Source organism: Hylaeus anthracinus, unplaced genomic scaffold (genome assembly GCF_026225885.1).
Source record: "Hylaeus anthracinus isolate JK02 unplaced genomic scaffold, UHH_iyHylAnth1.0_haploid 11997, whole genome shotgun sequence".
NCBI classification, from domain to species: domain Eukaryota; kingdom Metazoa; phylum Arthropoda; class Insecta; order Hymenoptera; family Colletidae; genus Hylaeus; species Hylaeus anthracinus.
The window spans coordinates 9358407-9374851 of NW_026534344.1; the positions used below are offsets into that span (position 1 = coordinate 9358407).

At 35.0% G+C, this 16445-nt stretch overlaps 1 protein-coding gene across 4 annotated transcripts in view; it reads left to right on the forward strand.

The window, feature by feature from the left end:
* LOC128889465 (serine/threonine-protein kinase 25) overlaps positions 1-16445 on the forward strand; it is a 240027-nt gene that overhangs the window by 167062 nt on the left and 56520 nt on the right. Inside the window, exon 2 of one of the 4 annotated variants that reach the window (XM_054147123.1) lies at positions 4464-4943. The exons of the other annotated variants lie outside the window; for them this stretch is intronic. Within the exon in view, the coding sequence (XP_054003098.1) occupies positions 4653-4943 (291 nt within the window). The 5' untranslated portion in view covers positions 4464-4652. The remainder of the gene's footprint in view (positions 1-4463; positions 4944-16445) is intronic. 4 annotated transcript variants of the gene reach the window in all.

Genomic DNA, 16445 nt, shown 5'->3' on the forward strand with positions numbered 1-16445 from the left:
TAGAAACGCACAAAATTAATGTCTACGCCTAATAATTTTCTAGAAATATTTTAAAGACCTACCAATGAGAATATAAAAAATAACTCATATTTTGATTCAGAGTGAAAGAGTATCCCCTTAAACATTAATAATTTTAACGCATTTAAAATTTGATTGAGCGGCTAAAATTGTCAGGGCATTAATCCGAGACGTGATCGACCTACAATCACGAATAGCAATCAGAATTACTACAATCAGAATTAATGTCTACACCTAATAATTTGCTAGAAATATTTTGAAGACCTACCAATGAGAATATAAAAAATAACTCATATTTTGATTCAGAGTGAAAGAGTATCCCCTTAAACATTAATCATTTTAACGCGTTTAAAATTTGATTGAGCGGCTAAAATTGCCAGGGCATTAATCCGAGACGTGATCGACCTACAATCACGAATAGCTCAACGTGGTCGGTTGCGTGTATGTCTGTTATCTCAACGATCGCTCGTAAAATCTGGGCGTATTTAGAAACGAGACTTTAAGTGCCTAATTCGACGATGCGAAAGCTCAAGCAACGGTCCCTGTAACTTTACGACCTAATATCTCATTTTACAAGATGACCGATTTTACGAGTTCTATTTAAAGCCAAATATACACGTGGTCCTATATAAAGTGTTGCAATCGGTTTTCTTAGAAAGCAATGAAGACACATAATTGTTGTTACAGTTAAATGACACAGAGGGCTAACCTTAGAGAGAAATAGGGTGGCTTATTAATTTTGTTTAAATCGAGAGTTGCATTAATTTGTTGTTCTTTGAAAAGGATATCGTAAAGAAATATTCTTGACCTTATATTTAATTTTGTTTAATTACAGATGAATGATGTAATTTTTCTTCACATTCGACGGATGAGTAAACGAAAACTTATGTATGAACAATTTTTAGAATTATTTTGCTACACTAAGCAAACTCTCTTAAATATGAATTTGTTTCTGAACTTTTACTTGGAAAGAAAAATTCTATTCTATCCTGTTCTACCGACATTTATACTTATCTTATTATCCATTCATCTACTTACCTAGTATTACCTAGGATATTATACGTATATGTCTCTTTTCCTCTGTCTAATATATACCTTGACCTAGTATTATATGTTTAGCTTAAAGCGAGTAACTATTCAACACGTTAAGCGCCACGTTACTCATAAATGGATGACAGCACTTTTGACTAAGAAAGTAAAATAAGTAACTCCGATAGTAAGATGTTAAATAAAATAATCTGGCGACAATTCGTAAACTTGACGATGTTGGAAACTTATGAACTATCACAAATATTAGATTACATAGTTTCTAATCGTCTTAAAACAAAGCTTCAGCCTCGTAAACATTTTCACGAGTATTAAGCTGGCAGCCAAAGTGTTAATTTGATTTGATTAAATTTAAAGCCACGTTTGAAACCCCTCCATTTCGTTTCGTCTTAACCTAGAATTATATATTTAGTTTAAAACGAGCGACTACTCGGTTTAATTTGATTACATTTGAAGCCACGTTTGAAGCCAGCCCATTTAGAACTGACACAATGCCTTTCCAGTAGCCGAAACTGAACGACCCGTTCTTTTCCACCGCCTTTGTCCGGCTTCTCGGCAAGTTTCGAAAAGAAGCGGGATAAAGAGTCTGCTCCGCGGTGTCAGAAACCCTTGGTGTTAAAGGGCGCGGATTTTAAGAAAGAAAAAAAAAAGCGGAAACAAGAAGAGATTCGACGAAAATGCACCCAAGAGGAGATGGTGGTCTTCCGAGTGGATATAGCCGCCTCAATTTTCTTCTTTCTTTGGTGTCCAAAAGGCGAGAGACCAGTCTTCGTCGCTCAAAAGAGCTTCCGTGCACGAAGTCGGTTCCAAAGATCGCTTTTCAGGAATTCCGAGACCCGACAACCCTGAAAAGAATTCGAACTTCGCGTAGATTTATACGTTGTACGAATAACTTCGAACAGATATTTATCTTGGACCCATTTGCAATTTGTTACCATGTAGAGGAGTGCAGATATAAAATTATTGATATACTGATTGGAAATATTTTTAAGATCACTCTTCGGTCACACAGCAGTCATTGAATACACTTTATTTTATTCATATTGTTTAACTTCTTTGATGCACTGAATTAAGACAGGATACAAGAGTGAAAAGAAAAAAAGTATAGCATATCATATTGATTATATTATGGCGAACAGGCATGACTTATTTTCTTATCTCACTGTAAACATTATATTGTTTATTTCCATAGTAAAAAGTTCCGACACCCACATGTGGGATTCATGAATTACGATAACGTTATAAAAATAAGTACTACGAACTACGACAAACGTTAGATTATGAAGCTTATGAAGATATATTAGCTTTGAAGTTACTATAAAACATCAAATAACCAGTTTCTTTTATTATAAAATAATTGATCTACCCATAAAGAATTTTTAAGAAAAAACCACATAGCTACGAATTTAAACAAAAGGTGAAACAGTTTTCATAAAGATATTATATTTGGTATTGGCTTGTTAAACACCAAAACGTGACAGTTTGGTATAGAATCTCTATCCAAAGTTCATTTTAAAATTGAAGAAAAGTTTACATCATTTAATCTTGATTTTTCAAGTGTTCCATTACCTTTCATTGTTAATAAGAAATCAGTTTACGTTAACAACAATAAATACATACTCCTCCAACTATAGTATCGCAAATGACAAGACTTAACGTAATGAAAATCATTACGTAAACGAACTTGTATTTAAAAGAATTTTCATTGGGGCACACTTCAATCCATATAAACTTTCCTCGTTATTTTTATTCGTCCTTCGTCGTACGGATAAAAATATGGCCAGCTCTGGCTCCGCGGAAAACTCGTCCCTTCTTCGAGGAAAAAGCTTGCGCCGAAGAGCGACGGGAACGAACCTGGAAAGTCGTTCACATCTGCTCATGCAAATCTAATAAAAGCGTAGAAAAATTAGCTCGGGAACGAGGAACGTCGCTCCGTATGGAATTGAACGACGGAGGAGTGGGAACGAATTAATGCATTTTTTATGTCGCGCGGAAACGTTTCGTGAATGTTCGATCGGTAGCGTGGAAAATGCGAAAATGGGTGCGACGGAGTTAGTAAAAATAGACGAACCGATATCGATGATAATCCGGGTCAGCCGAGAATGAGATTGATCGGTTGAAACTACGGTAGAATCGAAATTCAACGCGCGATAGAACTCGACCGATGCTTGTTGGTTAGGGTGGAGCGAAAACTCCAAATGGAATTGGAGAATGATGCAGTCTAGGTGCACGTAAGGGAAATTCGGAGCAAAAGTATTATTATACTTGGTGGTATTTGGCACAAACAGATTTGAATATCAACGCTTTATCGATGGTTAGAAATTGGGCATAGAATTCAATTTAATAATATTTTTTATTTATATAATATTAGTTCTATGTAGGGTGGGCCAAGTAAGTGTGACAAGGTATTGACTTTGGTATACCCCTCAGTGATGGAGATGGTTTCTGTGTATTTATAGTAGATTGTATTAGTATTTGTGCAGCTATGGAGACACCTGTACTTTTTTACGTGGAACGACGAAAGGATTTAATCTATGTAAAAATCTGGCAACTTTTTATTTTTAACATACATTGGACGAACATCCATAATAGTTCAAGGCTTTCAAGTCAAACAAACATCAAAATTGAGAAACACAATGTACAAAGTAATCAATGATCTGGAAAGTCAAAGATAATCGAGTAATAGAGATATTAATACCATTTATCAAAATATCTTTTAATATCATAACAAAGGGTTTATATACAAACTTCATATAACATTGTTGTTTGTTTTGTTTTCACTTATAAATCATGCTCCTACAATCTTACCGGGAAAGTAGAAAACACTCTGTATATGTATATCTTAACACTTTATCTACCGGGCTACTTAGAAACAGACTTTAATTCAAAAAAGAATTTTCCACAGTATCATATGCCAATCTAGGCTGACAATAATTCCTCCATACTGTTACTGGGTACATTGAAAGCCAAGTCTGTTTCCAATCACTGAACATTGTAAATAGACAACCATCAACACAGTAAATAAATTCGCATAGCTAAATACTGCAATTAAAAAGTCTAAGAATAGGCTCCCGGTAAATAAAGTGTTAATATTAGGAGGTTGCGATTTTTCGTGATATTTGAATAGGAACCTTCAAAGAAACATACACGTTTACAAATTTTGTCATAAGTTTATTCTGTATAATCACTAATGAAGTTTACCTGGACTTACGATGACCCCTCGGAAGAGACATCAGAGTGCAAAGGATTAAACACTTCGCTCAATACAATCTCGAGTCTTCAAACGACTCCAAATAATTTCGCGCGACATCGACTTCTTCGTTCTGCGACTCCACAATCTCCCTCGGATTTTCCATCATAAAGAAAACCAAACAATACCTGTATATACGTATCTTTAGAAAAGTGGAGGCGAATACAAGAAAGAAGCGTATCGAAGTAAATCGACTACAAATGCGCGACAGGGGAAAGAAGAAGGTGCAGCAGTTAGCCGCCGTAGCGGAACGTTGTTGACGGTGTTCGGATAGAGCTGGCCGATTTGACGTAAGTGCGAAAAGTCGCTAACAAAAAGAAGAAGGAAGAAAAAAAAAATGCGAAACGGTGGTCAGCCGCAACAGACGGCGGTAATGACACCGCCGCACCTAAACGGGTCCGCGCAATTCGTTTCCGGCGGTTACGTCGGCTACGTGCCGCGCCAGGCCTGGGGGCAATTTCAAGGCCCGCAGCATCCCAGGAACACGGCCAGGCCTCTGTCGCATCCGCCGCCGCCGCCGCCCTCCAGAAGGGAAAGTCAAAGACCCTCTGGCAACGGTTCCGCCAACCCTAAGAGCTCATCCCTTCCGCATACCAGGCCAGGGACGCACAGGAGCACCACCCCCTCGGTGAGTTCGGTCGAGATATTTCGCCACCTTGGCTCTTTTCTACATTCTTTTGTCTCCGTTTTCCGCGGTGTCCTCCAACGACTATTTATTAAGCTCCGCGGAATTCCAGGAAACGATTAATCGGCGAGGATCGTGTTTGCCGAATGCGATAGGAGAGAATTTTGTTGACTAAATGATTTTTGAAAATAGCGTGAACCAATGTAGGATTGGTGCGATTAAAGTAAATAATTTTAAAGAGATCAAGATGTGATTCTGTGTATAGACTACTGTTCGTTAATTTTAAAACTAAAACCGAGTACCGGCGGAAATAATGAAATTCTGAAGCTGGTTACTGCAAACTTGTACCGTTAAAGCAAGGATAAAAGTGATTAAATTTGTTTTGAAATGTCAATGTTGCAATTATGTGTCGTTTGAAATAAAAAGATTTTTATCATTTGTATACTTGCTTTGTAGGTAGACAATAGACCACGTGTTTATTATTGTGCTGAATTCGGAAACAAAAATTGCAGGACGTGAATCCATGTCAGCGGCAATCAGAAATAGAATTTAAAATGACGTGAATTCACGTTAGCGGTCGCGAGTGTGTTAATCACAATACTTGTACGTCACAGTACTTGTAATTTTGTTGGGGTGAAACGCGTGTAACAAGAGTTTTATGATAAATTCGTATTTATTGAAGTAGAGTAATCATATTTGAATTTGTTAACAGAGTTTCTAACTAATTGGATAGCTGGTTTGCTTAAATTTTGCGTAAATTTTGCTTAGGTTAAAGTAACTTAGAAACACATACTGAAGGCATTCCAGCATTTCTATTTAATTAAAAAAGCAATTTTTCCAAGGCTTCAGCTTTGACCATCTTCCATTTCTCATGCAGTACATCTCACAGATGATTTTTATTCATAACTAGTTCTCCTCAAGAGCATCTATCAAGGTGATCCCAGGAGAGATGTTGTGGAGATCATACACTGTTCCGTTGTGAACTTTGTTATGTGGCAAGTTATGAATATCGAGTACTTTACGACAACTATATGCTGCTATGATATGAATGAGTGCAGACATCCCTTACAATAGTAATTCGACTCATTTATGTACGCAACCATTAAATATATTCGTCTTTCTTTGGAAAAGTTACAGATGTGCTGGTGTATCGAAATCAATGGTCAGTGATGTAGATTTTAAGCATACTTGATAGCCGTGTGAAGCTGCCCCCCCCCCTTTTAAAAAAACTCCAAATTTTCGTTTTGCATACGTTTGCTCATCGTTTGTTCCTTTTTAGTTCAAAAGAGAGAACCATTTAGAAAAAGTCTCAAAACGTAATTGAAGTACATATTAAAGAGATTGAAACTCTATATAAATTCTTCAAATCTTTCCTCTGTCTCTCCTACAACAACAACAAAAATGTAAGGAATACTTTAACTTTCGCGTATTCTCTCATATTAATAATTCAAAAACAGAACACTAAACTATTTCTATCGTGGTCAATTAAACGATTAGTTTTAAGAACACTTTTTTCAATTGGATGCAAAAATATTTCACATAAATTCAATAATCCATGAAACAATTGTATACGTAATGTTTATACTGTATATATGGTAGGCTGTTTCCCAGTCGACACTGTAACTTCTAAAATACCTTAGACATGAAAATATCCTTTCACCTGGGTGTTCTAAACACTTTAAGGATGCAAATTGTGTAAATCTAATTTTTCATCGTCATAAACGGTAACCTCCCATTATGTTTATAGTAATGACTAATTAAGTTTATAGTAATCGAATTGATTACCTTGATCATTGTAGCAGTTTCTAGCTCCGATTTTCTTGTCACAATCGAGGTTCTACTGCATCGAAGAAATAGAAAAACAGTTATGCTTCCTTCTAAAAAAAACAGAATTCCAAACGCATAGTTTCTGTGCCAACCGTACCTGATCGTAAAAATGTAACAAGAAATGCACTCCACATCATCCACCAATATTCACCTCTAATACAGTTGCCAATACACCTTCATTATCGCGACGCTATGCATAATCGACATACCGCGGTGTGGTCGCGATGGCGTCGAAAGCCACTCACACTAGACACACATACGGACAATGCCAATACTACCAATACCGTCGGCAATCCATCGGCACGACGATTAATGCAAATTGAACCTGCGATAACGCAAACTCTTGAAACTCTTCGATGCATGAATGTGAACGCCGCATGTTCAGATATTGCGTGGCAATAGACATATTAGGTTGTCCCAAAAGTTTCTTTAGATTTATTAGTAAATAATACATTAGTGTTACTTATGTGTACTTATTTGAATGATTTTTTAAATCCATGTTACGCACTCTAAATACCTTACAAGTATGTAAAGAAAAATTCCTGCAAAATTTGAACGCTTGATTTTGACATTAACATGTGCTCATAACTTTTGAAAATGGTTATTCTTGTTTATAACTCCTGTAAAAATTGATGAAATGATTCGGAATTTGGCAGAGTTATTACTTATAATTAGACTGCGGATCTTTATGCAAAATAAAATCTTCGCGAATGTGCCTACAAAAATTAAACCTAAATAGGAATTTATTTTATTCTGCAGATATTTTAACATGAACTTTACTTTCAATCTTTTTTATATTCTTGCATATTGTTTGCATTTTGTAGTTTCTTGCACATTCATATTTCCTATAAATCCACGAAGATCCACAGTCTACTTATAATAATAGGAACGAACCTCAAGAATTTGAAATTTTTATCTTAACCCTACAGTGCGCAATTTTTTCAAATCGGAGCAAACACAAATAACGCTCTACCGCAAAGATTCTGATGGCAGCTGTCAGATTTGGCGCAAAAATAATTATCTTCGACGGCGCCGTGACCTTTTTATAACGTAGATGTCTTATTTCTGTTAGGAGCAGCGCATAAGTTGTTGTTTATGCAGTTGTGTAATAAAATATCAAAGAAAGGATTAATTATTTCCTTATACATTACATCCTTATACATCAACTCAGTAAATATGAAGCTATTCTAACTAAAATATTTTTGTAATTCTATCTAAATTGCTTCAATTGTTATTGAAAGAAGAATTTTGATATACTCGATTTTTCAATTACACGAAAAAGAATGTTCACGTGATATACATGCGTAGAATATAATACATAAAGCATTTAAAAATTTAAAGCGTACCTTGAATAATCGAATATACATTTATTATGTTTCGTCTATAATCTTTACGTCGTATACCTCTTTATTTACTTTATTTGTAGTAAATAACTTTCCTAATTTTTAATACAAAATTATATATACCCACAAGTTGATGAGTATACACAATAAAGGTCAGAATGTTATTAAAAAAAGTCTCTAGCGTGTTCTAGATACAATAATGCAGAGCAATACAACTTTATGAAAACCTTATTCTTTAATTCTTGAAACGTAGCTTAAAACTTAAAGATCTTCGGTAGCGAAATTCCTGAATGGCGTATTTTGGTGGCAAAGGAACGGTGAAAAGTAAACATGTTTCTTTCAGGCCAACCTCACCGGTGATGGCACTCGAACGAGCGCAATTAAAAGTTAATTTATTATCCTCGGGTCTTTTTACGCCTGGCTAAACAGTTTCGGCTACCATGCGTGGATTGGAGCCGGTCGAGAAAAAGTGTGAAGGACAAACAGCAGAGAAAGAGAAAGGCGAGGAGACAGGAATCCTCTTATGCGTCGCGGGTATCTAGAAAAGCACGTCGTAGAATACCATATGAGGTTTAAAACCATCCGTGTAGGAATGTCACAAACTCTACCTAGTGTCTCGTGCGTACTTGACGGTCCGTTGACATCGCTATCAAACAAAGCATGAGAGGTTTATTAACACTAAACCTACCACGTCTGGTCAAATGACTATTTTTAAACTTTCGTGTACAGTTCTTGTATGTAACGTATATACGTTATTTACATTTGTTTTATTATTTAGTATTCAATTTAATACCCCGGGAAATATTAGTGTCTTTAAATGGTTATTCGTCTCATATTTTGTGAGACATTTTCACGAGTAATTTTAAAATTATCCGTGATATTAAATAAATAAGTACGTTCAAACTAAACTGTTAGAAAATAATACAAATTGATTTAAGTAGCGTTAAAACATAAAATTCTTATCGAAATGACACATGGTTATCCCATGTACCGATGGACAATTCGAACTATACAGTATTCGAACTAGTATACGAGAACTATACAGTACTCGTATTTCAATTAAAATTAGTCCTTTTCTGAAGATCTCGACAAGCGTTAATTAAACTTCTTCAGTCTCTGTGTCTGAAGCGATATCCAGAGTTTAACAAACATATTACATAAAAGAATATACAGCATTCCATTTAAAACACTGAAGCTCAATTTCGTTTCTCCAAAAATACCGCAAATATATAAATAATTGATTTATCCCAAGAAGTTAATTGTAGTAAAAATTACACAACTTTTTCTTGTTTCATTTTGTTCTAATACTTAGGTATTATTTACGAGAGAAACACTGGCTAGTATTTTCGTGAACACCCTCTATATACATACACTTGATTTGCTGTATCATGTAAATGAGAAAACTTCAAGAAAAAATTTTTGAAAAATTTGCATTTGCATGATCATTAGACTATCGATTTTTATGCATTTATAGAAAATTTAAATTTTCAACAAACTAAAAAATGCCACTCAGTGTGCAATAATATAAAAAAATATTGAAAGTGAAGTTCATATTACAACATTTGTAAAATTCCGTAAAAAATAAATTCCTATTTAGTTTCAGAGATTTTATTTTGTATAAAGAATCACAGTCTAATAATCACTAACAAACTTTGCTATAGGCAAACATCCTTTCGACTCACGATGCCTCCTCAGAGGGGACATCCGAGCGCAAAGGATTAAAAAAAGTTGAAGCGGTTGTCTCGTCTATCTTAGACAAATCTTCGAGGAATTCAAAGCCCCGAGCAAATAGAGGCGAATAGAGAGAATCGTCGGAAGTACTGACCACTGTTTCGAGCAACTCCTACTTGACAAGGAGGAGCTTGTTCGTACTGTTTGCCAGCGTCGGATAAAGCCTTGAGATTGACATCGACACGCACGCAGGCCACGAAACGCGGGGAAAATGCGAGAACCGAGCCCTGCGTCACGGACCGAGACCAGTTTTCACCGTGGAGCTTTACTCAACCCTAACCTCAGAGTCCCACGGGCAACCTGAGACACGTCGAGATGCTAGAAAGTGGTCTCGGTGTCCCGTTTCGAGCAATACGATCGAACGCTTCGAAGACGAACGTACTGAAGAGAACGTGATAAAAAAGAGAAAAACTCGTCGAGTAATTTGCGGTTGAGCGAAAAGCGATACTCTACCGGCTGAATTTTATTTTGTCTCTATTTAAAAAATAAAAAGGAACAAGAGGAAGCGTATACGTTTTAAAATCGTCGTGTGTCGCGTCGTTCTGACGCCTGGAACATTTGATCAATGATCATAAAAGAGTTGAACAAGTACTTATAGCTTAAATTATTTTATTGGTCCGAACGTATAATGTATAACTTTGTTTGGGCACTAGAATTTTTTAAACTTCGAACAGGTTTCTGTTTGTATTTATATTTCAGGGCTAATTTATTCAATGGTTCAAATTACCACGCCTATGGGTAACTTGCAACAAACATCTGTTTTGTTTAGGATAGCAAATATGATTGTTTAAAGGAATTTGAATGGGCTTTTGAAGTGTTTCTATAGAGTAATTTGGTTCCCAAGATTCTTTGTGTACGTGATTAGAAATCTATGATTAAGGAGGCATAGAGTAAACATCCTCAAATATTAAAAAATGTTAAAAAAGTCGGCGTTACAAGTGAAGCAACATATAGCAAAAATATTCTGTTTCTACGAACATAATGTAGATTCATAATATTATAGATGACGATTTTCACGGAACCTTTTTCTCTAATACCAAGAAACAACTTATCAAAATAACGAAACTTTCTTTCTTACTTTTAACTAATCGCTTGAGGCAGAAATTTCGGATGAATTTTTCGTACTCTAATCAAATACTCACAAACAAAACCGATCTTTATCTGTAAATCGATTTTTACATACAAATATACTGTCTCGCTTTAAAAACACATATTTTTTTAATTCTAAAAGGTATTGTGATTATTAGACTGCGGATCTTCATACATTTATGGGAAATTCGAACGTGCAAGAAACTACAAAATGCAAGCAATATCCAAGAATATAAAAACTATTGAAAGTAAAGTTTACGTTATAATATTTGCAAAATAAAATTAATTCCTATTCAAGTTCATTTTTTGTAGACAAGATTTTATTTTGCATAAAGATCCGCAGTCTAGTGATTATAAATAACGATACTTTTGCTATAAAAACAAACGTATACATACGTGGCAATATCCCTGAATAATTTGATGCCACAGAAAACAAATTACGATGATATTTGCTCTGTAAAAGTAACGCACAAAACAGTAAACCTGAAAAATCGAATAAGCAACGAAGCGTAGCAATTTACCCGGCTATTACGTGTCATCCCGTTTGACGCTACCATTGAAATTTGTTTGAAGCACAACGTTTTAGGACAAAGTTCTCCGACGCGGCTCGATCGATTAAAGTCACAAGAGGTGGACGACAATTATGCTTGGCGGGCATCTTTTCCGAGCGTTTTGCCGCGCGTAATTGGAAAGCTAGGCTCGACAAAGAGAAGACGTCGACAAAAGAACGTCTTATAGAGATTATCCCGGTGCAGCAAGGAAATACCGGTGTAACAGGATTCTCGAGGACCGTAAGATCTCTCAACGAGGAGACGGGTGTTGTTTCTTCTTCTTTTTTTTTTCTTCCCTCTTTCGTACGAGATCGGCCGAGGCCAGCGCAAGGTCGACCCTCGACGTTGCTTCTTCGTTTTCTGCGAGTCCAAAAACTGCATTTTTTGCTACGAATTCCAGTTTTCGTGGCACGAAGAAGGAGCAAATTCGCTGGAATGAGTAAAATAATTGCCAGTACATGGTTCAACTTTAATTTTGGAAAGAAAGACTATTTATTTATCCTATTGATTCCATCAGAGAAAATAAAATTTCCTTTATTAACCCATTTATGAGCGATGAGTAAATATGGGGTTGTGACGAAGACTTCTCATCGGATTGGCTACCTCGATTATCAGGAGTTTCGAGCTTCGATTTCCTGCGATAATCGAGGTGGTACTGTATCGAGAAGAGGAGAATAACGGTTATGCGATTGTCAGGTGCTTCCGCATTATGTTAAATGTGGAGTCATAATATTATCATGCACTTGTATACCTTACTAGTTTCTGTCTCAACTTTTTGAAATATCTATGTATATAAATATCTATGTATATTTCAATACTTTCACTCTTATTTCCTGTTTTCGACAGGGCTTACCATAACAAATAACGTTTATTTGAAAATGTTTTCATTGAAGTCTTGCACCCACTATAATAACAGTATACAAACATCTATAATTTAATAGTTTCAGTCTTAACATTTTTGAAATATCTACATTTTACTATTTTCATTCTTAATGTTTCTGAAGTATATATTTCCAAATCGAATCCCACATAAATTTGTTCCGTTTTCGATAATGCTTTTAATTCCAAATAACATTTTTGTTGAAAATGTTTTCACTCAAGTCTTGCATCCAAGTGTACACCAACTGCCTTTCTCCTAGGCACTACGAGGCCTTCAAGTCCCATATCCTTTATTTCTAAATTATTTTTATACCTTGGCTATACACTTGAGGTATCGAAACAGTCGAGAGAACGCAAGGCTCCGGAGACCGAAGCGTCGAGGGAGAGATACAATTTCAATCTTCCGCGTGCAGTCGTTACTGCATTCTGCACGCGATTGTCCATATTGTATCGCCGCGCGTACGTTGGCATACATAAGTAAACGGACTACGGGCGTGTATCGTACGTAAGTTTCTTGCAAATGGTATCATTCTAAGCTAACCTAGGCTCGTGAGCTGCATCGGTAATCGCCAGTGAGTTTGTACTCCGTTAGATCATAGTTTGTGTTTCAACGAACGGAACAAACGATCTATTAGCGTTTTAACGCTACGTCGAGTTTTACTCGGGCGTTAACGTTTCCTCAATTACTGCTTTCATCGGAATAATTTAGGCAGTTCGGTTAGTGCTCAAAGTATGTTGGTCGTGGCCAAAACTACAAACATCTTTAAGGGTGGAAATAGGTTTAGAACTATGTTTTTTTTCTGATTTGCATGGATTTTTTTAACAAGAAAGGAATGTATATAATTTAATGAAATTTCGAGAACATTTTACATATATATTCAAGTGAATATTTTTATATTTAAGTATATTTAGTGTCATTAAATTTTATAGATTCCTTTCTTACCAAAAAAATTCATGCAAATCATTAAAATACGGTAATTCCAAACCTATTTCCTCCCTTAAAGAGGAAGCCACCGTGGACGCGTGAAAATCATTGCTATATGCAACAATTATTTTTGCCGAAAACAATTGACATATGGAAAATTTGTTTGCTGAAGTTATAATACATATATTGAATAATACAAAAATCATTTTTATTTGAATTTTTTAAATAAAATAACGATACCGAAGCCATTTGAACAAGAATTCATTTTTATGATAAATCTCTACCATTTACATGTTTGGAATAACATACAATAAGCACAAATATTTTATATAAAAACACAACATTAATAGAGACGATCGTGTCAATACTTTCCGCGTAAATTCCGTTTTTATTAGAAAAAAATATTCTGTAACTTTCTGTAAAATAAAGTTTCTAATACTAAATTCTTAAATTACTATTAGATTTGAAAATAGAACCTATGAACTAAAATTGATGTAATATCAGATTTAGGTACGAAAAATTAATTTTATTTTTACATAACTGTCCACACGACTCATCGCTGCCTCTCGATAAATTCATTTTCCAGAACCAAATCTGATCGGAAGTTTGCAGTAGGTAGCTCGATGGTAGACCGATAAAGTTGGGAATTAAATAACAAGCCCACGAGGGAATTCTTGGGATAATTAAGAGGGTAACGCGATAATCATCGAGGAGACATATTTAGGGGTATGCGAAATCCGGGCGCTTTATTAGAGGCGATGCATCATGCAACGGGCGATGAGTTCAGGAAGCGGGGAAAAATGGTCGTTCGACCTCGTCGAAATGAATATTCACGCGACGGGTCTCTTGCGAGACATCCGTCGGCAGCGTAAAGGGAAAATGGAGGCTCATGGTGAAATTAAATTGCGAAAAATATACAGTCGGTGCTTTATAACTCGAACCTCGTTAATTTCAAAGGCTTTGGAAGTCGAAGCTTTAGTTATTTTCCCTTTGTAAATCTTTGATAATTAAAAGAATGGAAGAGTTAATTCGATGCTACGTGTACGAGCCACTTGGATGCAACACTAGTTTATATAAAATCAAGTGAGTAATTGTTATGGAAATATTACAAAGGGTTGCTCATCCCCATTAACTCCTACAGTGTGCATAGTATGAAAAAACTTTTTATAGAGAAGTTAATATACAGGGTGTTCCCGGATTAAATGGCCAAACTTAAAAGATGAATTCAGGACCCCAAGATTAAAAAAAATTTCCTCTAGAAATATCCTTGCAAACCTTTCGTTGGAAAGCTTTTTAGTTCTGAAGTTATTCTATTAGGAATTAGGAACAAATAATTTCGAAATAACAAATTTATCTTTATCGCTTTTTAATAATAATAATAGTAATTCCTTTTCAGTAATTTTTTTGATGCTTTTTAATTATTATACGTTTCGCTAAAATTGATGACATCCAGCTCGGAGACAAGCATTGCATCTATCGGTGACGGAATGACTGGCTGAACGTCTGTAATCTTTTATATGTGTGAATTATCTTTAGTTTTAATGATTGAAAATCATTAATAGGCATATCATACATTTTCTGCTTGAGTGCACCCCATACAAAGAAGTCTAATGGATTTAAGTCTGGCGTATCGTTGATATGCTTTTGTTTACGAACAAAAACGCATCAATGATCTTCAAAAGAAGGAAAGAGAGATTTCAGATATTATTCATTCTTATAATTTTGTAACTTCAGAAGTCAATAGCTCTCGAAGGAAATGTTTCCGAAAGTATGTTTCTAAAGGAAATTTTTTTTGTGTCCTAAATTTATCTTTTAATTTTGGCCATTTAATACGGGAACACACTATATAATATAACATACGATGTGAGTATGTCTTCGACTTTTGTTTCAATTCTCTTAATGTATACCAGTCTCCCTTGTCGCAATTAAATTCTACAGCAAAAACATTATCTTATACTACGATTTAAATTTCAACGTCAATTACGACAGTCTTATGAACATACTAAAACTTGAATCGAACACGGTTACGAAAAAACGTACGTTGGATATTGCGACAAAAATGTAAATTGTTCGAGACTATGGTTCGTACAGAAAACGATATCGAGGGCACCGTCGCGACTAGGTTAATTAATTATTTCGATAAAAATTCAAATAAATGTTAAGAACTGCTCGTTATAATCAACGGAAGCGTATCTTTAGGCCTACGCTACCTGATTTATGTTTTAATTAATTTTTCATTTCTCTTCGACTTCTACTTACCGAGGTCTGGCTGTATACAGTGTCTTCAAAAAGTTCTCGCACACCGTACTTTATTTCCTTTTGCACGGTATATTAACGAAAAAGAGTAAGTGTAAAAGAAAATGGTGTAATATCTTGTTTAACTATAGTTCGTCCACTGGTATAATAATTATAAGAAAGATTGAATAATTCGTTCATAAGAAAATTAAATATATTTGAAAAACAACAAGTACAAGATGTTTTCGAAAACGAATTATTGTGTTCTATGCTGTCGGAAAAGCTCTATAAAGTGGCATTTTTGTTTTTAATGTTACAATAAAAATCATTGAAATGTATTCATAAATATGCTACTATTTTGGGACCAATCAATTGTCCGAGTCTTTAAGTGTTATGTGCAGAAATTAATTCTGTGCCTTTCTATAGTAAACTTACTATTTATTTAAAAAGAAAAGAGAGCACATATAGTTGTAAAATCAAGTGTCAAAGCAATCTGTGTTTTTCATGAAAGTTGGTAGGTTCTTTAATGTGACAAAATGGCAGACAAATATTTCTGTTTAAACTAGTACCACATAATCAAATATGAAGATAGACAATTAATTTCTATATTTAATAAATGATAAGTACACTTGTAATCTGCTAGAAGAACAACAATAAGTAAAATTTGTTGGCTACTTCGTGTATGGGACACATTGATGCCCATCAATATTGAGACTCAGTTTGTGCATATAAACTCATTGTAACGGAGATCATGAGATCTAAGTAAATTAATAATTTAGCCCAACAAAATGACGTGTAAATATTCTCATTTAAATTACAGTTACAAACGATTGAACGTAAAGGCAGAGAATTAATTTCCAAACCCAATAATTAAAAATATACGAATATTCTATTATCAGTATTATTTTTCAAATAATGCGTCACG